The following is a 25,104-nucleotide window of genomic DNA, read 5'->3' as shown; positions in this document are numbered from 1 at the left end:
GCTGTCCGCATCTGGTCTATCGTGGTTTTCAAGGTTTGATTGTCAGTTTTCAATGTCCTAACTGTCGCCAACAGGGTTTGGACATCTGCCTGCAAATCTGCTACATTATTCCTCAGTCGTCGCACTTCTTCCGTCTCTGAAGTGGGATTTGTTCCCCCTGCTGCTCCCTTTTCCATCTTGTCACATTCAAGTGGTGGAAGCATTGAGGGTGGAGTAGGTGGTTCTGTCAAACTGTCGGGTCCAGGTTGGGACTCAGGAACCAGACCAGTTGGTGAAAGCAATTCAGTTTTTATTAAAGTAATATCCAGACAAAAACTGCGTCTTCTCATGAAGCAACACAATACACATATCCTGCGACGTGTAAGAGAGTTGACAGAACAAGGAATCCCTTCCCTCCCCCTCTCTTAAAAGGGGACCTTTCTGGTGCAAATTCTCTCACTCCGCCTCAATGCACTCTCGTCCACACCCCTTCTCTCTCTCCCCCTTGCCCTCTTTTGCTGTCTGCATGTACGTGGTGAGGGGGGAAGCGCGGCCCCCTCCCCTTCTGAGGATTCTACCTCGGGTATGGGGGAAAGCGGGAGGGGAGTTGTGCTTAAACCGTCAGACTGGCTTTTCCCTGGATCAGGAGGGAGTTGAATTCCCCTTTCATCTCCCTTCCTTTCCAGCTGCTCTAGTTGAGAAAGAGGAGGAGGCGTGGGAAGCACAGCTTCTGTCTCTGAAATCTTCAAGGTCTCCACTGTGAGACGGCTCTATCTCTGAGATTCCCCCCCCTTCCTCTGACTCTTCTTCACACAACTCTGGCCAACTGATCTCCTCCTCCTCCTCTGCTTCTGAAACAACAGGGCCCCAATTCTGCATCCCGACAGCACCCTTCACAAACTACACTTCCCAGGATTCTTTGGGGGAAGCCATGACTGTCTCACGTGAAATCAAAGTCTGGTGTGGGTGTGGCCCCCTGATTAGGCAAGCCCAGCAGCTGTGGGTCTGGCTTTTAGAACACTGACAGTTGGTTCATACTGTGTATGCCCAACATTATCATTGAGTTCAATGCTACATTTCTTAAATTAATTAAAAAATCAGCCAGGCATTTTTTTAACTTTTAAACTGCAGAAGATGAAGATCAGAATATGGGGCAAGGTCAGTAATTACAGGATTACAGGTACTCTGTGAACATGGTTCATTTTTAATTAATTTCAATAAATTAGGAGACCTTTGACAGAAAAAAGTCTAACAGGGGTCTGGTTTTTTCTCTCTCTCTTTTTACACTTTGAACTCTCGATTCTCTCCGACTGTTTTGTGTATTGCCATGAAAATTTAGAGGGTTGTTAAGCAAGTGTTTGAGTTCAGGACTATATGTTTTGTAAGGTTTTGTTTTGAAATGTGTTTATGGGAAGCATCAGAATGGCATGGGGGTATTTTCAATTTAACATTGCAGAACGCGAAAAATCCATGCTGACTGTAGTATACAGCTACTCTCATGGCTGTATAATACCATATTACCTCCAGCTCTGTCTCTCCATACCCTCCCTCCCTGCATTTGTAGCCCCAGCCTCTGGAACTTCAGCCCTCCCAACTCAACAGCAACCTCAGACCAGTTCTTTAGCAACTGCAGCACCCGCTACAATAGTCAGCGCTGTGCCTGAAGGGGCAGATTTAGCCATTGCTTCTGTAGAACCTGTGAACGATGCCTCTGTTACCTCAGCTGAAGATGCTGCCAGCACTATGGACCCTGTATCTGTAGCCGCTGCAGGGCCTGCATCTCTCCCAAGCACCACAGCACCACCATCAGTGTCCATGTCTGCTGCAGAGATGTCTGCATCTTTACCAGGCACCGTGGCCCCTGATTCTTCATCTGCAATGGCACTAGAGAATGACCCAAGCACTCTGGCACCCATGGTTTTGTCTCCAGAGGCACCTACAGCTGTGCTTCCTGGGGCATCAACACTCCCTAGTGTGGCTGACACTCCTCTCTCTCCAGCAGCAGCAGGTAGGTCTAGCAGGAGGTCCCTCATCTCTCTGAGATTCAGCGTGGTCCTCTAATGCTTCCACGCATGCTTATTGATTGTGGCTGTCTTTATCTTTACCTGAAATGGAGGATGGCTTGCAGTGGTGACCTCACAGAAGGCAGAATTCTAATGGGGGCTCAAGAATGGGAAATGGGCAGTGAAGACAGGAATGGAAGACAATTTGTAGGAGGTGGGTGGTGGTTGAGTGGTCTCAGCCAAGAGACCAGAGGTGTCCACCTTTCTGCTGATGATCCAGATAAACTGCAAAGTCTCCCCTAATCAATACAGTTCCTTGCAGAGATGTAATCTGAGGCTGAACATTGAAGATGGCACATCTCCCTGCCAACACCAGCTCCTACCATGCTGATCAGTTCTCATGTTCCTGTTATTAATCCTATGCCCTGCTTCCCTTTCAGATTGTCCTCTTTGAACCCATTCATCCTTCTTACCCATCTCAACCTATATACTTTCTTGTAGCCTCTCAGCAGAAAGCAGATCTTCCCGACAGAGAGGAGAGACCACTTTGGCTGTGTATAAATTATATATTTAATGGACATTTAAAGCACATGGCTTTCCCCCAAGGATCCTGGGAGCTGTAGTTCACCACCAGACAGACCTATAATTCCCAGCACCCTTAACAAATATCAATTTCCAGGTTTTTTGGGGGGGTGGGTGGGGAAGGGATGTGCTTTAAATATATGGTGAGTTTGCAGCCTTTCTTTAAGGCTGCAAACCCAGGGCCCTTGTCATCTCACTCAGCTCTCGAGTCAGGCCAAAGTACCTGCGGCTATTATCCACCAGCAACCCCTACTTTTGAGAGGTGTGAAGGATGAGGCTATGGAGTAAAGGAGATGGGGGAAGAAAGCAGGCATGATTACTCCTTAGGCCTTGTTTCCCAACAGACACCGTTGAAGACTCAGCAACCATCGAACTGCCTGTTTTGCCTGACACTAGAACAGTTGCGACTGAAATGATCCAGATCTTGGTAAAACGCCAGGCACCTGCTGGCTGCCTCCTCTACCGCTATGGGACCTTTGCAACTCATCTGGACATTGTCCGTGAGTCCTGGGGATGGTGTGTGTGTATGTGAGAGAGGGTGGTTCAACATACATAAGGATGACAATTAAAGCCCAGTGTTCATGCTGGTAGGCACTATTCAGGGAAGGAGGTGGTGGTCAGATGGATTTAAAACAGAGATGGGGAACCTCCACCCCTTCAGGTGTTGCTGGACCACTCCCCCATCATATATGACCATTGGCCATGCTGGCTGGAGATGATGGGAGTCGGGAGTCCAACAACATTTGCAGGGCCCTTGTCTCTGATTTAAACCCTATGTAAAGGCTTCTAGTTTCTGAATGAAAAAGCCTCCCTCCCATTGCTCCAGACCAAGCAGCAGGCACCAAGGCCCACAGCTCCACATCCACCAATAGAATGTGACACGAGTGTTGAGCTTGCCAGAAGAGGATGGAGGATAACCAAGTGAACATGTTTGTGGCTAGAAGTAAAGACAAGGATGTGCAGCAGAGGCAAAAAAAACCCAACTCCATTCCACATTCTGATTCTAAAGCCTAATAATCTCAAAATGTACCCATTTTGCCGGTAGGCCTGTTTCCCTCTATCCTGAGTTTGCTCTCTCTCCTGTTGGATGTTCAAATGTTAAAATATATGCAGACCAGCTGTAGAAGGCCTCCAAATCTTTCCTCGCTGCTGGAGAAAATTGTCGGCAGGGGTGTGTCTGAGACCCGTGTCAGAACTAGGGAATGAGAGGATACAAGGGGCGTATCTTTGTTCTTTTATTGCAGAGGGCATTGAGGGTGTGCAAATTGTGCAGGTGGTGCCGCTGGCATCAGCCATTGCTGAAAACACAGTAGATCTCACCGTGACCTGCCAAGGAAGGTACGTTTCAGAAGCAGGAGGAGCCTCCCTGGTTGCATCTCCAGAGCCTTCCATTTTTTTCTTTAAAAATGATGGGCTGAAGCGCGTGGTGAGCACAGACATGGCCCCCTCCAGCCTGGTGTTTGTGGGTGTATGTTTTCTGCAACATGTCATTGACACAATAGTAGCACGTTAGTGGTGGACTTACGCTGGACCGTCCACATATTGTTCCCCTTTATTAGTTGTTCTGCAGTGCTTCCCCAGTGTAACTGCATGATTGCTGTCTGGAGGGGGACTCTTCCTCTATAGCACAACACAAAAGTGGAACCAACGCAACCCCCATTGAACATCTGGCGGTATAAAAAGTTACAGCATTTCAGCAGGAGGTTACAGGTCATGCACTACTTGGAAACAAAGGAGTATGTCCACTCCAAAACTTGTATAGGCACTAAACAGTACTGAAAGCAGGAGCAGGCTTCACCGTCCCGATTATCATCATGAGCACCATAATGCACAATAAAAAGGAGATTTGGAGGGACTCATGGCCCAATGGAGAGGAATGAAAGGGAGCTAGGAACAGGGCAAGGGGAGCCGTGGCCATCTTGCGGGGCATGCGGTGGACAAGTGTGACAGTCCCTCAGGAAGCTGGGAGAGGGAAGGTAGCTACAGTGAAGCTGAAGCAATACCAGGAAGGCATGCCAATAACCTGGAAAGCGGGAGGTTCAGAATGCTGTGGCCATGGGAGCTGGCGGCGAAAGACTGGCCTTCACCAGCATTTGGAGTAAGTCGCCTTATCTTGCTTGTAGCCTCCCTGAACAAGTCTGCACAACCATTTCGGACCCCGAGTGCTTGACGGCCCAGGAGACGGTGTGCAGCCCGGCCCAGCCTAGCCCCAGCTGCCAGCTGGTTTTGCGCCAGGCCTTCAACCAGTCTGGCCTCTACTGTGTCAACATCTCGCTGGCTGATGCTAATAGCCTGGCTGTAGCCAGCACCCAAATCAGCATTCAGGGTAAGGCCTGAGCTTTGGGGAGCCCAAGGTGCTGGGGCTCTCTCTGCTGCCAAGGCTTAGAAGAGCTTCTTCGGTGTGGGTATGGGTGTGTGAGGGGAGACAACTCTCCTTCAATTTCTCCTGATAGCATCAGCAACAGTGTGGCTCTCCCTGCTCTGAGCACCCTGGAAAGCTGGGGCCCGGGTGTAGTTTCTCTGTTCGTGTTCTCTGACGGCACAGGCATGTTGGCACAGGTACAGAGAGGCCTTCTGGGGTAGCCAAGGGCTGGCCCTCCCATGTTTCCAAAGAAAAAGGCATCCTTCCTGCCCAATCCTCTCCCTGAATGGAGAAACATTAATTCCTCGCTCTTTTCATCTCCAGCAGGAACAACTTCAGGCTCAGCTCAAATTGCATTGGTAGTTGGAGTGGTACTGGTTGCTTCTGCCTTGGTTGCTGTTGCCTATACCTACAGGTGAGTCGTCGTTGCCCAGCCCTGCTAAGCCTACTCTGCCTAACCTGTAAGAAAGTGTGCCAGTTGTAGGAGACTGGGCAGGAGGAAGCCTCTGAACGAAATCAGGGGCTTTTTGCCAAGCCCTGCCATCATCATCGTATCCTGCTCTAGCTGGGAAGTGGGAAAGTATCTGAAAAGAAATCAAATCCTCATTGCAGGGGTGACCAATGTGGTGCTCTCCAGGTGTTCTTCAGCTACAACTCCCATCATCCTCAGCCAGCATGGCTAATGGCCAGGGGTGATGGAAGTTGTAGATTAACAGCATATGGAAGGTACCACATTGGCTACCCCTGCCTTGTTGTATTTGAGTAGGACCTTACACAGGGAGGTGGCTGGATTCTTGAACATATACAGCTAAATACAGAGTCAGCCCATTATATAGTTCAACCCTAATGGTCAGCAGCACCCCAAGATCGCAGGCAGAAGTCTTCCTCAGCCCTGCTTCTTGTGCTTTAGCTCAGGAGTTGGGAACCTGTTACCCTCCAGATGTTCCTGGACAACACCTCCCATCATCTGTGACCACTGGCCATGCCAGCCTGGTTGATGGGATTTTGGAGTCCAAAATATCTGGAGGGCCACAGATCACTCACTCCTGCTTTAACTGGAAGTGCCACCGATGGAATCTGGGCCCTTACGCACACAATGCGTGTGCTCTTCCGATGCGTGGACTGTCTTCAGCCTGATTCCTCCGTGAATGACTTGCTCCAAGTTGCATTTGGGGAAAACTACATCACAGAGGTGAGGCAACCTGAACAAAGCCATCCACAGTAGCACTGACAGAGAAATAATATACCATCTTGCTCAATGAAGTAGCAAAGGGATTGCCCATGGCCTTGGAAAGAGAAAGCCCCCAAAGCTGAATGTTCATTGCATTCAAGGCTTTGGTGCAGACAGTCAGCCTATTCTCTAAAGCTTCAGCTAAGTAAATTCTATTACATGCTACCTTGTTTCTGCTGCATGCAGGCCATTTCTACCTTAACGTAGTTCACCTGTCATCGTTCTCAATTGTACCTCGCCTCCCATGTGCTCCATCCTTAGCCTTCTATCCCAACCTCAAACCAGCCACACTGAATGGCCCACTCAGTAGCATTAAGCTCTCACTGGCACAGTTTGCTGGGTTGATTAGTGCCCACCTGCCTGAAACTCCCATCCTTTTTGTTGTGGCTGTCACTTTGAACAACCATCAGACAGTAGACCAAGACAGTGTGGTTGGAGTCCACCTACTTTGCCAAATGAAGATGTTTGCCTGAACCAGGTCAGAGAACTGTGAGATGCTTTTTTTGTGTTCCAAACCTTTCCTTCACTTTCACTATCACCACCTTCTTTCATTACAGGCATGTGAAATACACACCCCTCCATGCTGTGATGTCAGCCGGAGCCTCTCCCAGGAGCTGGTTACCGGATCGTACCACTGTGCACCTCTTCCTACACAAAGCTTTTCGGCAGGAGGCCAGTGGGGAAAGCAGCCCACTGCTGAGGGGCAATGTGATCTAAAGCTGGAGATGAATGCCAAAGGACCTGTCTGGCCTTGCTAACTACTGATCCAGATGCCTCACAGAGCCAGCACTGGGAAAGGAGATAGCGTCCTCCCCTTGCAATTATTTCACCCTAAACTGACCCACCCAACGTTGTTTTTTTCTTTTTAAAAAAATTTCCAGCAAAGTAAACACTCAAGTCTCCTTGATGATGCCATCTCAGTGCCTGCCTGGGTGGATAATACCACATACTACAGAGGTGTGAAACCAGTTGTTCCTAGGCCAGCTCCACATCCTGTTCTGCCCGTGGGGCCAGCACTTGTCCCAAGCGCCAGCCAGTCCCAATGACTATCGGTATGTTGGCCATGAAGTTGCTCTACCCATTGAGTTGAACAAGTTGGCAGGAGTATGGATGGTACCACTTCAGGCGGCATTTTTTAAAATGCTTGCCTGCCTAGAGAATCTCCCCTATATGTATGTAACAAACGAATGCATCACAGCAAGGTCTTAATTATGTGCCTGTTTTCTACATTCTGCAACCCTTTTATGTAGAGAGAGAGAGAGAGAGAGTCATGCAACAATGGCACCTCACTTGCTGTCTGAAGTGATATGTTCCACATTCTACCTCTTTAAGTAACACCATATTCCACATCATGCGTAGATGGGCTCCTGCTTGCCAGGTTCTCTGGTACTGTATGTGACATGAGCAGGAACAAGTAAGCATACCATAGCCAAGACTGAGACACTGGCGGCCACAGAGTACACCAGAGCAATGGGAAGAAAGAAGCAGAAGCTTGTGTGGGCAGTTGACGCTGGGGAGTAGGAAAGCTGCCCCTTGAGGAACAGGTTTATAGATTACAACTCTCGCATAGAAAGGTGTCTGTGCCTTGCCCATAGGAGAGTGCAAATAGGTTGAGGTGGAGTGAGCAAGAAAGGAAGATCTGCAGATGTTTAGCATTCTAGCGGTGCCACAGACATGGCTGAAAACACCCCCCAGATGGGAGACAAGACAAAGAAAGGCAACATGATCCCAGATTTATGGGGAATGTGTTCTGTGGAGTGTGCCATGGAGCTTCCTGGCTAACAGAAGAGGGCGCTTGCTGTAATCCTACATTTCTGAGTAGAGGCTTGGAAAAGGAAAAAATTATTTGCCTCTTCTCTGCAGGGATGTGAGTGATATATTATAACATAAGCCTCTTGGCTCACTAAAACCAATGGGGGGGGAACCTTTGACCCTCCAGATGTTGTTGAACTACAGATCCCATTATCCCTGACCACTGGCCATGCTGTTTGGGGGTGATGGGAAGAACAGCTACAGAGGCATAGATTTCCCATCCTTGCAACACAGCATAGTACAGTAATTTGACATAGAGCAACTGATATGCTGAAGGCTAGATATAATATGGAAACAGAGCTCACAAGAATTTCTGATGTTGCAGTGGGAGCCTGCCTGCCATCAAATCTGATGCTGGATGTAATGGCCCTCCTCCCATGCTCAGGTGGGCTTATCCATTTAAAAAGAAAAAAGAGTGCAAGACTAGCCCCTCCCCACACCAAGATTCCACTATTTTTTTTATTTAAGACAACCCTAATTGCTTAAATCAGCAAACAAGCTTGACCCTGAAAACCTTTATAGGGACCCAGGAGCATCACCTGATCCACTCTGGCCTATTGGTGCAAGGACATTTCCTTGGCTGGTCTCCCTGCAGTTCTGTTCTTTAACACAGGAGATGTGGAGAACCTTTGGCCCTCCAGATGTTGCTGAACTACAGCTCTCATCATCCCTGGCTATTGGTCATGCTTACTAGGGCTGGGGTGTGTGTGTAGCTCATCAACATCTGGATGGCCAGAGGTTCTCCACACCTGCTTTTACATACAGACTGACTCTCAGCCTGACACCCCTCAATTCACTAGCTCAAGATTTGCTTGAGTTCAAGCAAGCTTAAAGCTATCACAGTGGTAAAAAGAATTTTCCATCAACCCACAGGGGAAAAAAGTATCTGAATCACCCAAGAGAGGAAGCTGTGCAAGATGAAGCTCTGAACCAGGTCCTCCTTTCTGGTGGAATGAGCTGTTTCCTCTCCCAATACTACAGCTAATTAATAGGGCCCCATGTTCTTTGACAAGCTCCACCTTTCTGATGCTATAATTTCAATAGAGAATAGGAGTGTTTGGACCTAAGCCTTATTTCAGAATATTAAATAACCATCCCTAATGGTGTAAACCTCTATGGAGTAACACGATGACTGCTAGTTCTTCAAAGTACCTCCATCATGCACAAAGAGTCAAAGTGTTATATCACTTGTTTACACAAACTTCAGCATCCCTTATTTCAAGGTGTTCTTGTTTTGACCTATTTATCTTTTACCAGGATTTTGCAACTGACTGGGGACATGAATGCTGCTTTTTAATCTGTTTCACCATCATTTATATCTTGCCCATCCCCTAAAGGAGCTCAAGGTCATATACACAACTTCCTCACCTCCGATTTTATACTCACCAGAAGCCTGTGAGGTAGGTTAGGCTGTGAGATGCTGATGGGGTTCAAGGTCACCCAGTGAACTTTGTGGCTAAGGGAGGACTTGGACCTTGATCTCCCCAGGCCTACTCTGACAATCTCATTACAATACTAACAGCAGCTCTCATGGCAGTTGCACTCCTGAGACAAGTATTTATGTGTGAAATGTGACACATGTCTAAAGGCTTATCCATATGTTCCTGCGTTTTTATTCTTTGCACAAGTTCCTAAACAAATGACCTCAGTGCTACACAATTCAATCTCTCTCTCTCTGTGCACATGTGTAAAAATATAATACGGCTCTCGGATAAATACTACCTTCAAGAATGACTTCTAGATCCCATGCAGTAGGTGAGAAACTGCACCTTTATTGCACTAAAAATGCTAACTTGAAAAGGCTGTTCAAAAGTGACACTCATAGACAGATCTTAAGACAGGATCTTTGCATCCTGCCTATCCTGCAAGGAATTTTGGGACACCATATATAGCATTCCCCACTGATCTCCTCTCCAGGTCAAAACTAGTTTGGGGGGGAGGAAGGGCAAACAACATTATATAAATAATGTGTATTTTAAAAGTCTTGCTGTTCCTTTCTTTGTTGCAAAGCACATCAGGAGGACGGTGCTTTGCCTTAGAAAAAGGGGGTGAAAGAGAGTGTGTGTACACTCATGCGTACGCACAGAAGAACAGAGTACTCAACCTTTCCTGAGCCTAATACTTTGCCCTTGAAACTCCCCCCACCCAAAGGTCTGGAGCACCATGGGGATAACAGCAGCTGAGGGAGAAGAGGATTTCAGAGGAAACTGGGCCAGCAGGGGAGGCTAAGTATCTCCTCTGTTACATTCTCTGCTGCTTCTGTGGGTGCTTTGCAATGGAGAAAGGCTGTTACATGTCTCAAAGACAGAACAATATTGGGGACCTTCTGATCATTCTTTGGATCCACCCACCTGACCATCAATACAACCTGAGGTTCTAAAACGGACAACTGTAAAGATACTTGGCATTGTAGAGCTGTCACTGCCCATGGCAATAGTTTATTTACTCTTTTCTGTGCCCAGTTATATTCTGTGGTCAAACTGCAGCATCAAGCCAAAATAAATCTCCAGAAGTATGATCAACCCTACAAGACTGGGTGCCAGAACCTATTTTGGACTAATTATATATTCTTTCCACATCCAAATAAAGCTTAGCATGCTGTCAAAACAGTTTTCAAAAGGTTTGCTGTTTTTGGTATGTGAAAGAATGGCTGCATATTCATACTTGTGCTCTTCTACCTGTTTGACAAGAACAAAACCACCACCAGATGTTTCTATTGGGAGCAACATTGACTATAGATCAAATAAAGTGCTAGCAAATGCATCTAGATAATTTCACCACACCACTGACCTGTATGAGACTTAGAGAAGGAGCCTCACATTTAGGAATTAGGGAGACAGAGCAATAGGTCTTTCTAACCGCAGCAATAGTGCTGCATTTCTACCTGAGCCTCATGTTCCTTCCTTTAATACACTAGAACAGTTTTTAAAGCTAACAGTGCTCGATCAGGGCTAGCACCACAATAGCTGAAGTTGCTCCCATTGTCCTAAAGCTGTAATTGTCCATATACAGACTAAGGGTTGTTAAACTCAGGAATGTAAATCTGCGATACCAGACATGACCCTATTAGTTATTTCTGCATAATCTTATGCTGCCTCTTTGTACACAGCAGGAGGGAGCAGGACGGTATATTCCACAAAGGAGCAAAAGCGCAGCAAATGCTGACACTGCTAGGAATCCAGTGAAGGTTTTCATTGTGAGTAGTAGTAGTGGCAGCGGCAGCAGAAAACATGCCGATCTGCAGTTGGAATCCTTTGCTTGATTGCAGTGAATTGCTTGGGCCTTTAGTGCTGGTCTTGCTGCACAGTTCAAAGTTTCAGTGCAACTGTGCAAGCACCCCAGGGTTATATATGTCAGTGTAGATATGGCTGTAGTTTTGAGACATGGTCCGCTAGCAGCAAGGTGAGCCAGCAGCTCAGTTCTACACTGTTTTGTGTCTTGCAGTGAAAGGTGGCTTCTTTTGTGTGCATATGTGCCCACGTGTGTGCAGGTACAAACACATCCTCCCCCCTCCCCAACCCCCAACAGAATGCCATGTGCCCATCTCATCTTTCATGAGAACGGTCTTAAATCCAGGTAGCCCATTATGGCCTGGGCTCCAGGTCTGCTCACATCCAAAGGAAACCAGCTACTACAGGAGGAGGGAAGGGAATCCAAGCCCAACCCTTTATTACTATGCTGAGGCACTTCTGATAACTCTGTAAGTGGAGGACTTGGAATGGAGTTGCAATAAATAAAAGGGGACTGGGGGTGGGGGGGGGAGGGAGAAGCAGGAGAGACGAGCTGGTGCTGCCACAGTCTTTCAGTAGCTACCTCGAGTGCAAGGGGGTAGAATTTACAAGGGGCAGAATTAGAAGGGCAAGAGCCAACAATTTACAGGGCCTTTCAGTGGACAGTGCAGGAGGATTTGGCATCCACACAATTAGGTAGGAAAGTATGAGCATAGGCAGGCAGTCAGCCTGCCCAAGGGGCCACACCCAATGATAGAGGCATTGCAAAGGGCCCCAAGTTCTCCTACCCCAGTCCAGGAAGTTAGCAAGGCTGATCTGCGTGGTAGAAGCAAAGGCTCTGGCTGCAGCAGCCCCTCCCCTTGCCATGGACCTGGCAGCAAGAAGCCTGGTCTTGTTCAAGTTGTCATATGTGGTGGCAACAACGGTGGAGCAGGACTTCTCCTTCGGTGCAGGACATCTGGCGTCCCGGCAGCAGGCCTCGCGTTGCTTCATCATGGAGCATCCCCATGGCTTCTGAAAGCTTAGGGCTCCTGTGGTCCCTTCTTGAGGCCAAAAAAGCTGGAGGATCGGGGAGGTGGCGCAATGAGCATTGGGGCTTGGTTCTTGTGGATTATCTTGATCTGAAAATATAGGAAAACGGAGTGCCAGCACTTGAGCGAGACTCAGGGCTTTTCTCTCCTGGGCCATGAAGTATTCATATGCGATAAGTGCCCCTGCAATTGTAGAGCAGAGCAATCGCAACCTGGCTACACCTCTTTTTTGATCCAGCAAACACGGCTTCTAGATCAGTGGAAGAAGTAGGAGAGAGCCTCCCAGGAACTGTTACCCAACAACCTTCCATATCCCAGGAACTAATGTGCTGTAGCTTTGGGATTTGCCTGATGATAGCTGGATCTGTACCCATGAGCTCTGACAGAAGCAACTTTCTGATCAGGCAGCATCAGGCTGGGGCTTCTATGCCTCTGCAGTACAAAAGGTCTTCACTTCACCAACACCAGCCCTCAGGAAACCTAAAAGGTCGTTTCATCAGGTCAGTGGTGGGGAACTCCGGCCTACGTTCTGTATTAGACCTAGCAGGGGTCCTGATTTGACCTGTGAGGCAGTTTTCCCCAAACCATGCCCACCTGTGACACCAGGTGCGGGGCAGGTAAAGACAGCTGTGAAGGAACAACCGAGAGCCTTCACGGGCGCTGCCAATTAGTCCTTGCCAAGTGGGACTAGCATTTGGTGCCTTTTAAATGTGTTGCCAAATACAAGCCACGCTGCGATCGGTTGTACTTGGAGGCTCCCCACTGGAGCTCCTGAGTGCAGCCTGTGATGTTCCTATATATTAGTGTATATATGGTAAGTGCTGGTTGTTTAGAGTATACATGGTAAGTAGTGAAAGAGGAGGGGGAGTGAATGGGCAATAGAATGCTTGATGATTGGCTGAATGTTTAAAATGGCTGACAGTATAAATGAAAGGATGACAGGTAAATCTGGGGGAATGTGAGGTGGTGAATTGTGGAATCTGGGGGGAGAAGAGAAAGAGTGGATTGCTTGGTGGGGTTTAGAGAGTTGTTTACCAGGAGGGAGGTGGAGTTCGGATTAGTATTGAGTAAAACCATATGCTTATGTGCCTTAAGAAGAAATCTTGTTAATCTTGTTAGCTTTGTTATCTGTAATAAATACTTAATTTGGTTTACCAAAGGCCTGATCCTTGGCTGGGGTTTCACAGACCAGAAGGGAGGGTAAGGTAATGACCAAGGCTGAAGGGGAACTGTAACAAATGGTGGCAGCGGTGAAGAGAATAACAATACCAGTATTCAGAGTCTCTGGGAATACTAGTATTGGGACGTTACTGGTGGTTGCCTAGCAGGGGGATCTGTTGAGATCTGTGCTAGAGCGGGGAGAGAAAACATAAGAGAGAGCGGTCCGGACTGGTGGAGTCCCTGGTGGTGCCTAGAGACAGGCAGTAACCACGAGCAGGTAGGAACCTGACAGAGAGAGCCAGGGAAGGACGCATCACATGTGGTGTCAGTAGCGGTGGGATACGAAGAACAGAGAATCCAAATACGAACCAAAGAGAGTCCCAAAGACACGTGGTGACAAAGGAGACTACGTCACAGGTGTTGGCTGTAGCAGTGAGATACGAATACTAGACAATCCCTAATAGTTGTGTGGCAAACAGAAATAACAAAACAAGATTACTTGTGAGAGTGACTGGCAAAGAGTGTGTGGCAAAGAGTGAGTGACCATGGCTGAATACATAAAAATGAAAAGAGAGGAGCTGGTGGAGAAGTGCATAACATTCAATTTACCTCACGAGGGTAAAAGGGGTAGATGAATTGAGGGTAGCACTTATAGGATTTGCAACTGCCCAGCAAAAACAACCTGTCAGAGAAGAGACCCCAGAAGGATATTTAAGCAATCCCGCTTATATAGAGTACTTGAGAGAGAAGTTGAGGATGGAAGGTGCAGAGAAGGAAAAACAGAGAGAGTTGGAAGCTGAGAGATTGAGGATGGAGGCTGAGGAAAAAGACAACCAGAGAGAGTTGGAAGCTGAGAGATTGAGGATGGAGGCTGAGGAAAAAGATAAACAGCGGGAGTTGGAAGCTGAGAGATTGAGGATGGAAGGTGCAGAGAAGGAAAAACAGAGGGAGTTGGAAATTGAGAGAATGAGATTGGGGTTTGAGGAGAGGGAGAAGCAACGAGCATTGGATACTGAATTACAAGTAGAAAAGTTAAAATTTGATAGAGAGAAATTTCACTCTGAGGAGACAAGGAAAGAGAGAGATGGAGCAAAAATAAAAATTACTCCAAAGGACTTTGCTGTCTATGAGCCTGGTCAAGATCCTCAAATTTACCTCAGCACCTTTGAAAAAGCAGCTCAGTTGTGGGGGCTACCTGAAGATAAATACATGCAGTATTTATCAAACCTGATTAAAGGGGAATTGGCAGAGGTATACCAATATTTCCCCTCAGACAAGCCCGTCACCTATGCTGAATTCAAAGAAGCAGTGTTTAAAAGATTCAGACTGGGGCCTGATTATTTTAGAAAGCTTTTCAGAAATTGCCAGATACAGACAGGGAGGTCTTTTGTGGAACTGGGAGCAAAGTTGATGGATATATTTGGAAAGTGGATGAGTAGTGCCAAAGCTCAGTCAGTGGAAGAGGTGAAAAGCCTCATGATACTGGATCAATTATACCATCAGTTACCACCAGAAATAAGGCTCCTGGTCAAAGACCATTCCCCTATATCTGTGCAGGAGGCCGCAGAGATGGCGGATCACTTCGCCTCCAATAGAACTGGCTGGGTGGGGAAAACATCAAGAGAGTTTAAACCCAGACCATATAGTACTGGCAGAAGGGATGTGGTACCACAGTGAGTGAGTCCTCCATTAAAATCTGAAGGGCACAGGACACCCCAGAGTGGATCTGTGTACCCTAAAAGTGAGGAGAAATTATGCTACAAATGTGGTAGACCAGGGCACCTACGTTTTCAATGTGAGGTTGCCAACCCCATTAGTAATCCTGCTCAGACAAGGGCAGTGAAAACAGAGCCCAAGGCTTTAGAAACAGCGAGAAAGGTTCAGTTTTGCCAGATAAACTGGACAGAAGTAACAGACCTTGATTCAAGTCTGAGAGAGGAAGTGAGAGTACAAGGGGCAAATTATCGGGCATTGCTTGATACTGGTGCCGCTCAGACATTACTGAGGCTGGATTTAATAAAATCTGAGGTAATATTACCTCAGGAAACTGTGACTATCCAAGGAGTGAGAGGTCAACCAGAAAGTTTGCCTGTGGCCCTGGTGGATATGACTTGGAGAGGCCGAGAGGGCCGATATAAAGTAGGCATTAATGCCCAGCAACAAGAACCAGTAATACTGGGAAGGGATGTAATGGGCGCCCAAGGAAAGATCTATGTAGTGACCAGACAGCAAATTGGCAGAGAAAAAGAAGCCATATTAAGGGGGGCTGAAACAAACAGGGTGGAATCTGTTAACCAGCCTCAGGTCACCATAGCAACCACTAGCAGGCCTGCTGAAGGAGACAAATTGTATCACCTGGTCTCTGGAGAAGAGACAGAGCCCTTCAGAGAAGAACTGAATAAGGATACCAGTTTGGATCAAATAAAAGAGCAAGCTCTGGCCCAACAGATTCCTTTCACTGACAAACTGAGGAATCAAGTTGTGTGTGAGAATGGGATTTTATATAGACTGTGGATGCCTGCTGAGAGAAAGGATGAATGTGAACCAGTGAAACAAATGATAGAGGTGGTGAAAAAGAATCTCAGTCAAGCACAGCAGAAGCAAAGTTACTGGTATGACAGAACAGCCAGGGAACGTGTGTATGATGTGGGAGATATGGTTATGGCGTTCATACCCAGGAAACATGACAAATTACAGGCTAACTGGGAAGGACCATATACCATCAGAGAAAGGCTTGACACAGTGACATATGTAATCACCACAGACCAATTAAACAAAAGCAAAGTGGTTCATGTAAATATGTTGAAGCCTTACCATACCAGGGATGCACAGGTGTTGCAAGTTACCTTATTCCCTGAGGGAAGTGGGCCTGAACTTCCAGATTTGGTACAGGAAAGCAAAGACAAAGGAGGGGTAGATCAAGTGGAATGGTTAGAGGAGGTAGAGGAGGAAGTAAAAGAAGAGATTCTGAGAGTTTTGAAAACCTATAGGAATCTCTTTAGCAACAAACCTGGCCGAACCAGTATAGTTATACATTCCATTGATACTGGAGATCATGCCCCAATCAGATCTGTTCCGTACCGTGCGAATGGGAAAGTTTTGAATGAGATCAAAAAGGAAGTGGAAGATATGCTGGAATTAGGAGTGATCAGGGAATCCATCAGTCCCTGGGCCTCAAGTATTATCCTGGTTCCGAAAAAAGATGGAACGACAAGGTTTTACATTGATTATCGGCTAATCAATAAAATTACTGTCCCAGATGCGTATCCTATGCCTAGGGTAGACGCTATGTTAGAGTTATTGGGGGCAGCAACCATTATCTCTACACTAGATCTCTGTGAAGGATTTTGGCAAATGGAACTAGACGAGCAATCCAGAGCCAAAACTGCCTTCAGTACACCAGATGGGTTATATGAGTTTGTGACCTTACCCATGGGACTAAGGAACTCACCAAGTTCATTTCAGAGGCTAATCAATACTGTGTTGCGAGGCATGTCAGATTTTGCAGTGGCCTATATCGATGACGTGGCCATTTTTAGCAAGTCGGTGCCTGAGCATGTCCAACACCTGACAACAGTATTGGAGGCCGTAAGAAAAGCAGGCCTCACAGTAAAAGCTAAGAAATGCCAGTTTGGACTAAAGGAAGTAATCTATTTAGGACATAAGGTGGGGAGTGGGAAAATCACCCCCTTATGGAGCAAGGTGGAGGCAATACAAGCGTGGCCGATCCCCTCAACCAAAAAACAAGTAAGGGCATTTCTGGGTGTGGCTGGTTTTTATAGGAAGTTAGTGAGAAATTTTGGGGAAATAGCAACCCCCTTGCATGAATTGACCAAGAAGAAGTGTTCTGAGCGTGTGGTATGGACGGATGAATGTCAGAAGGCTTTTGATCTGCTGAAGCAAGCCTTGTGCCAAGGACCCATATTAATAGCACCAGACTATGAGCAACCATTCATCGTGGCTACAGATGCGTCAGACCTCGCGCTGGGAGTCGTCTTGCTGCAGGAGAGAGAAGGCACCAGACATCCAGTGGCGTATCTGAGTCGCAAGCTGACGCCGAGGGAGAAAAACTATTCGTCGGTCCAGAAGGAGTGCCTAGCGGTCGTGTGGGGACTGAACAAGTTGCGCCCATACGTGTGGGGACGAAGATTCACAGTGACTACGGATCATCGGGCCTTGTTATGGTTGCAGACTATGAAAAACCATAACACTATGCTGCAGAGGTGGTCCTGGGCCCTACAGGACTATCAAGTGGACTTCCAGTTCATCAAAGGCAAGGACAATGTACTGGCTGATGGACTTTCCAGGCAAGTGGCTGGGACTGCAGTGACGTGACCAGACAGAGGAACAAAGAAAGACATTTTCCCCATAGAGACTTTTATTTGTTAACGCGACGTATAAATCCTGGAACAGGAATAATACTCTGCAGTTGTTTAAGGGGGGGGGGGAAATGTGATGTTCCTATATATTAGTGTATATATGGTAAGTGCTGGTTGTTTAGAGTATACATGGTAAGTAGTGAAAGAGGAGGGGGAGTGAATGGGCAATAGAATGCTTGATGATTGGCTGAATGTTTAAAATGGCTGACAGTATAAATGAAAGGATGACAGGTAAATCTGGGGGAATGTGAGGTGGCGAATTGTGGAATCTGGGGGGAGAAGAGAAAGAGTGGATTGCTTGGTGGGGTTTAGAGAGTTGTTTACCAGGAGGGAGGTGGAGTTCGGATTAGTATTGAGTAAAACCATATGTTTATGTGCCTTAAGAAGAAATCTTGTTAATCTTGTTAGCTTTGTTATCTGTAATAAATACTTAATTTGGTTTACCAAAGGCCTGATCCTTGGCTGGGGTTTCACAGACCAGAAGGGAGGGTAAGGTAATGACCAAGGCTGAAGGGGAACTGTAACAAATGGTGGCAGCGATGAAGAGAATAACAATACCAGTATTCAGAGTCTCTGGGAATACTAGTATTGGGACGTTACTGGTGGTTGCCTAGCAGGGGGATCTGTTGAGATCTGTGCTAGAGCGGGAAGAGAAAACATAAGAGAGAGCGGTCCGGACTGGTGGAGTCCCTGGTGGTGCCTAGAGACAGGCAGTAACCACGAGCAGGTAGGAACCTGACAGGGAGAGCCAGGGAAGGACGCATCACACAGCCCATCCCTGCCAAAAACAGAGGTTGCAATCAGCGCTGATCAGCTGATTGGTGCCTACTGAAGGGATCTTTTTTGCAGCCCAGTTTGAAATCAAGCTGGTGTACAAAGGGAAATGCTTCACCTGACATTATGGTGACATCACATGATTGACAGGTCCCTTCCACCTGTCAAAGTGGCCCATATTGGGTGGGGAATCCAGTTCCCCAACCTTGATCCTGCACTAGGTGTTTACCGTGCATGGTGCTTGCATCCAGGGCTCTCCATCAATCTGCATAGGGAGATGCTTGAGGGTTCTGCAAAAGCACAAAGAGAAAATGGTGGTAAGAAGCCAACATGGAGACACGAGACACAGACTTTTTGAAGCAGTATTCATTCCACTATCTGAAGAAATAATTCTGTAGATGAATGGGTGTCTTAGGATGGATTCCTTGTCTTGACCAGCCTATACTAGTATTACTACTAAGCATTTATTAGTGGGACCTGCAACAAAATATTGCAGTGTGAAGTTCCCTTCACTGATCTAATCCATCAGCCATGCCTCCTTCATAGTATTCCACTCTATTCCACCTCCCAACTGGTTTTTTGCTTTCTTCCAGGACAGTTGGCCAGCATGCTTAATCTTCACTGGGTTGTTTTCCCTCCGTTAGGTTTTTTCCCTACACATTTTGTTTGCTTCTATGAACCTGAAGGTTCTACTAATCCTGCTGACACCTCCCTCTTTTGTGTATGTGGTGCCATTTTGTCTACATAAGCAATGACACAGTCTGAACATCAGAAATAGAAGGACTAATATAGCACTTTCTATTCAAAGCACTATGCATTATCATAGTAATCCTTACAACAGCCCTGTAAGGTAGACCAATATTATTATCCCCAAGTTGCAGATGTGGAGCTGCAGTTGAGATACAGTAGTCTGCCCAAGATCATCCTCTGCATTACATTATACACTATACTAAGCCAGGCTCAGCCTGGGAGTACATCCCAAGGACAGAGGTCAACCACACAGAATTTCACTCTGCATATGCACAGAAACACTACCATTATCATTTCACATGCCCCAGAGCCAAATCCTCATACTGTAAAAAGCATGTGGGGTTGAATCTTGACACAAATTAAGCCAAGGATGCTGCTCTCACGTCCTCTGCCAGTGGCCATGTATCTGATGTTCTTTGGGAAGGGTGGAGGGAAGGCCCAGTGACTTGTCATCCTCTCTTTCTTTCCTTTAGGATGTATGAAGTGCACAATGAGAACTGCAAGTAGAGGAGAAGTCCCTCCGTCCCTCCCCCCAGCCATACGATGACTGTCTCACTCACCGCAGTGTGATCTCGGAGCACTTGGCCAGACGTTTCCCTGCACTCTTCAGTCCTGTGTAAATCTGTCCCATTTCAATCACGCCCTCCAGGCCCACCACCTCCATCCGCCAGTCGCTAAGGTCTAGATGGCACAGTGCAAAGAAGAGGAGAAGAAGAGAGTCTTAGACGTTTCCCCCCACCTACCCACCGTTGTCTGCTTTCCCTGGCAAACCCTCTCCCCTGGGATGTCTCAGGAGTGTCAACCACATAAGACTGGTCTTTTCAAACCAGCCTGCCATCTATGGAACCCCACTCCATTCCTCATTCTTGGTCACAACACAACCCATATCTGTTCTGAGTTTTCACATCCATTCCTGCCTAAAAGAGCCCAGCCTACCTGAGCCTGACCTCTGCTCCTTTCTCAGCTCACCTTGTACACAGTTCTTCAGGGTTTCAGCATCAGTGATGACCTGGGGCTGTGCTGCTCCCCCCGCTGTGCTTCGTGCTGCTGCCTCCCCCAAAGGTCTTTTGGTCTCACCCCAGAGATTAGAGCCGCCATGCATGCTGGGAATGTTGAGTACAGCTACCCCAGAAAGCGCTCCGCTGAGGTCAATAGGCTGCCCACAGCACTTGGGATGGGGATATGAGGGTGGTAAAAGAAGGTGAGTGACCATTATTCTATTTTTTAAAAGAAATATTTATTTATGATTTGATTTAGAGCACTGTTCTTCAACCTTGAGTCCCCAGATGTTGGACTACAATTCCCACCATCCTTGGCCATTGGGTAAAGTGGCTGAGGTTGATGGAAGTTGTAGTCTGACAACATCTGGGGACCCTAGGTTAAAGAACATTGATTTAGAGAGCACAATAATTGCAAAAATATGACAAACACATATATACTAATATCTCAGTTAATGCATCCTCCAGGAACTAAGCTCATTTTAAGGAAGACTTTTTTTTAAGGTGAAATTGACCAGCTTTGCTTTGCTATGGATAAACTTTCAAGCCTGTGCCTTTGCTTTAAGGTGAAGCTGATCAGCCTGTGTCTTTGCTATCAGTAAACTGGTAAGTCTGTGCCTTTGCTTTGCTAGGGTGAAACTGACAAGACTGTGCGTTTGCTTTGCATTAAAGAGATCTCTTGCTTTCTCCCAGGCTTGGAGAGGGAAGGATACAATACGATTCAGAGGAGGGGAAGGAGGAATGGGTGGGTGCTGGGTAGGCACCCTTTAAGCCCCTGTTGAAGCTGCCCCACCATCTATGAGTGGGTGTAGGAACCTATCCCTATTCTTTCCATGTTATTCCTACTTCTGGTACCAACGTTTCTGTTAAAGAAGCAATGTCACGGAACACATCTACTTTGTTAACTGAAGTATTACTGTATAAATATATTAATATAGGATTATAGATAGATAGCTGCTATAATTATAATATAAATATATTGGATCATAAATATCATAATCCAATAACTATGGAATATTATTAATTTACCACATAAAAAACTGTTGTACTCATTTATATTTATTCTTCATGGATTCAATTAAAGGTTTCTGTTTATCTTTAACATCCCCTCTCTTGTTTACTATCTCTCATTGAGAGGCGTAATTGACTTTTTAAATGCAGTCATTCCCCTACAGTTCTGAAGTGAGGTCAAGCCTTGCTCAGCAGGGAATGGGAAAGAGAGAGAGGAAGAGGTCACACCCACACCATAAATTTAAAACACGCTGCTTCCCACAAAGAATCCTGGGAACTGTAGTTTATGAAGGATGCTGGTGATTGTAGCTCTGTAAGGGGTAAACTACAGTTCCCAGGATGCTTCAGAAGACACGATGACTGCTAAAGCGGTATAAATGTGTTTCAAACATATGGCGTGGATGTAACCTGACAGAAAATAACATTAAGAACCTATTAGGGTACTTTAGTCATGGGTCACCTCTAGACTATCAGTATTTTGTGAAAGGGATTCCTCATATACCATAAATTTAGGTTTGTACAATGAAAGTAAATTAAAGTGATCTGGTGCAACAAATCCACTTTTTAAAAAAAGATGGCTTTTTGCAGCTAGAAAGGTGACTAATGAATGCACCAAAAAGTGTGGGATAATGATTGATAGAAGGGAAGATGTATAATCTCTCCTTGCAAGCAAATCAGAACAAATGCTCAGTAAAGAATGGGCACTGTGTAACTTCTGTGCAAGCAAATCAGGATGAATGCTGAGTAAACAGGTCATCCAGAGAAGCCCACGGAAAGATGGCAGAGGAAGAGGAGATTGTGCTTATTTCTAAAATGAAAGGTGCTGTGACTGAAGCATACAAAAGCCACAATCTCAAATGTGTAGCAGGTCCAGGCTGCTTCTGGCTACTCAGCGGCAAGACAGGTAATCGCACATGCTCAAAGGCAACATCACTTGCAGGAACCAAGGCTGAGTCCTGGGATTCACAAGAATACCAATGTCTGATGAAGTCTGACTTAAAGTGCATCCATAGCAGAGATCGTTGCAGAGAACAGAAAAGGCAAGATTGGTGACAGAAGCAAGCTCTCATTTATCGCAGTTGCAGCATGGCTGTTCAACTCTAGGGCCACCAGGGGGACACTCACCTCGATGGAGAGACACTCCTTGAGCTTTTTGCATGTGGCAAAGATGGTCTCCGATGTGGCAAACTCAAAATACCAGAGCTTGTTCTTCATCCTGTTCAGGAAAAAGGCAATACAAAAAAAGAAAAAAAGAAAAGAACATGAGGCTGGCTCCTGCTAGGAAGGCTTCAGTTAAGCACATCCACCTGCAAGACTTGCCAGACTAAATAGTCCCTCTGAAGGGTATCCTCTTCTACTGCCCAACTACTCCACTGGGGGGAAGGGGAGAGAAACCACCCTGCTTTTGTCAGCTGCAAGATGATCACCCACACATGCTTCTGCAGGGGGGGATGGGGAGAGGACTGGTCGTGTGCCAAAGAGGCCAGGACCACAAAAGCCCCTTCCCAGAGGCAGAGGCTTCCTGTTAATAAGGAGGCTCAAAATGCCAGATAGGACTGGCTTCAGAGGAAGATCTTTATGATTCCAGAGCAGAAACGTGACCCTTGAAGAGGATTCTGGCAAGAGACCAGCTCAAGAGCAGGTGCCCCTACCGTACTAAGCTAACCTGCTGTTAAATTTCTCCGGGTATTTCTCCCTCATGACATGGAAGCGGTGGGCAATGGAGGCATCCTGGAGAGAGACAGAGTCAGAGGTAAGGGGGGTGCTTCATGGAGGTGGGAAGGTAACAATGGAGTGGGAAGGTGTGTCCCACACAACTTCCGAAGTGCTCCCTCTCCCCCTTCCATCTCTCAATGCCCCAGATTCCCCCCTCCAGATCCTCTCCACTTTCTGCTACCCGGTGTACCCCTCTGGCTTCACACCTCCTGCCCCCTCCTCTGTGCACCTAGAGGCATGGCTGTCTCTGTCCCTGGTGCCACTGACTTCACACAGAGAAAGACGGAGAGGCAGAGAATGACTGTTTGTCGTCCACAAGCTTAAACAGGAGGCTGTCCCCCCCCCGGAATTTTCACTTGTCCCTTCCATACTTACTACCCCAATGGAGAAATAGTTGTTGATGATCTCATAGGGGACAGGGTCACTTTTCTCATCACGGTTATCAGGTATCACCTGCACTGACCAGCGATCCATCTGCAGGATGCTGCTTGCCTCAATATCTTTCAATATCTTCACCAGGTTCTCACCGTCGTAACCTGGGCAGGAATGGACGCAACAGACAGGGGGAAGGCACAGATTTAAGATTTTTAAAAAATGTTGAGAGGGGAAGGCAGGGGTCAAGTAGCAAGTGAAATCCACTCCCCACCTTGGCCAGCCTGTTTAGGTTAAGAATCACATCATGATGAGAGGGATCCCTGTTGTTGTGTAAATTTGTGTATTTGTTAGCAGAGAACATCAACGGTCTGAGATGTGTGTGTGCCAGTGTGTGCGTTTACCTAAGTAAGCAGGCTTTTACTTTGTATTGAGATCACTGAGACCTAAGACTTAGTAAAATAAGAAAAGCTACTTTATTTATAGAAATACATAGCAGATAGAAAGGCATACCTAGTTCTAACTAACTAAGTTGGAGGCGCAACGCCCAGGATTGGGAGTTGCCCTTGTGGCTCAGGAGAGAGAGAGAGCAGAGACAAAGATGTCTCCTCTCTCTCAGACAGTCGAAGAAGAGAAGAGAGGAAAGGGCAGAAGGAGGAGAGGCAGATAAGCTACCCTAAGCATATCAGTCTAAGGACGGAAGGAAATCAGTCAGAGCATCACAGGTAAAGGTAGCCAAGCCTATCCATCTGGAGGACCCTAACTCTATCTCCCTTCTGGAACATAAAACAAAAGAACAAAACAGGAGTTGCTCTTGCCTCACTTCCAACAATACCAAGCTCAAACTGCTTTTCTGATGCTTTCCTTTCTCCAGTACTAGTACTAATTCCCATGCCAGCATGTTTGGCTTGCTACTATTTACGGACAAGGTTAAGCCACAACAGAAAGCACTTTTGTTACAGAGCCAAGATCTGTCAGAGACCTTTAAATATGCAGTTTTATTTTATTTGTGCTGCTGTGCTTAACTCTTTTTACAGCTGCATTCTGCACTTTCTTCACTCTCAGGGAAAAGTGCATAGGATCATCCTCACCTCACAACATCCCTGTGAGGCAGACTATGCAAAGAACTGTACAGCTGAGCAGGCATTTGACTCCAGGCTGCCCCAGTCCAGGGCAAGCACTCTGTCGTATCACATTATTTTTTATGAGCTACTACTACATCAGCTACGGAATACAAGTTTTGAACTCAAAATTGCAGAGGCTGGGGTTTTACTTTTAGAAAGATAGAGAAAGAGAACACAAGAGATATCTAACAGCATCAGATTCATATTCAGGGTCTAAAGCCCTAGGAAGAAAACCAGGAGACTCCGTACATCATTTGTTCAGTTAACCTGACATCAGGTCACCTTCCTTGCTATTAATAATAAGGCCTACCAGTCTTATTCCAGGCTGTGGCAGAAATCTACATGGCTAAACAGTCTTAGCTGGGACAAGGAAAGAGTACAACCTCCAGTGTGTCACCTGGTCTGAGTGCAGGTGCTTAACAAACAGAGACCAATTTGTGAGTGCTACTCACCTCCTCCCCAGCGAAGGCAGCGGGCCAGGTCGTTGCCTGTTCCCAGGGGCAACACAGCCACTGGAGGCTGACTTGGGAGGTTGGCTTTATCTGGAAAGAAAAGGCAAAAGAAAACAGTCGGTACACTGTTTTTGAGT

General features: G+C 46.7%; 2 protein-coding genes across 5 annotated transcripts in view; one reads left to right on the top strand and one right to left on the bottom strand.

The window, feature by feature from the left end:
* The window catches only part of PMEL (premelanosome protein), a 33,078-nt gene extending 26,031 nt beyond the window's left edge, over window positions 1-7,047 (top strand). The window contains exons 7-12 of one of the 3 annotated variants that reach the window (XM_061615477.1): window positions 1,544-1,987; window positions 2,909-3,064; window positions 3,809-3,902; window positions 4,688-4,890; window positions 5,254-5,341; window positions 6,715-7,047. In XM_061615477.1, the coding sequence (XP_061471461.1) occupies window positions 1,544-1,987; window positions 2,909-3,064; window positions 3,809-3,902; window positions 4,688-4,890; window positions 5,254-5,341; window positions 6,715-6,874 (1,145 nt within the window). In that variant the 3' untranslated portion in view covers window positions 6,875-7,047. Of the gene's footprint in view, window positions 1-1,543; window positions 1,988-2,908; window positions 3,065-3,808; window positions 3,903-4,687; window positions 4,891-5,250; window positions 5,342-6,714 lie in introns of all 3 variants that reach the window. The other 2 variants (XM_061615476.1, XM_061615478.1) reach the window with 2 other exon arrangements.
* The window catches only part of DGKA (diacylglycerol kinase alpha), a 77,825-nt gene continuing 52,993 nt past the window's right edge, over window positions 273-25,104 (bottom strand). For both annotated transcript variants that reach the window (XM_061615473.1, XM_061615474.1), the window contains exons 17-24: window positions 24,968-25,057; window positions 23,395-23,555; window positions 22,970-23,034; window positions 22,429-22,519; window positions 20,264-20,462; window positions 19,855-19,975; window positions 18,774-18,834; window positions 273-12,320 (exon numbers count right to left, since the gene is read on the bottom strand). In XM_061615473.1, the coding sequence (XP_061471457.1) occupies window positions 12,222-12,320; window positions 18,774-18,834; window positions 19,855-19,975; window positions 20,264-20,462; window positions 22,429-22,519; window positions 22,970-23,034; window positions 23,395-23,555; window positions 24,968-25,057 (887 nt within the window). In that variant the 3' untranslated portion in view covers window positions 273-12,221. The remainder of the gene's footprint in view (window positions 12,321-18,773; window positions 18,835-19,854; window positions 19,976-20,263; window positions 20,463-22,428; window positions 22,520-22,969; window positions 23,035-23,394; window positions 23,556-24,967; window positions 25,058-25,104) is intronic.

This window comes from Rhineura floridana, chromosome 3 (genome assembly GCF_030035675.1).
Source record: "Rhineura floridana isolate rRhiFlo1 chromosome 3, rRhiFlo1.hap2, whole genome shotgun sequence".
Classification (NCBI taxonomy): Eukaryota; Metazoa; Chordata; class Lepidosauria; order Squamata; family Rhineuridae; genus Rhineura; species Rhineura floridana.
Note: the sequence above shows the minus strand (reverse complement) of the source record. Positions and strands in the feature narration are given on the sequence as shown.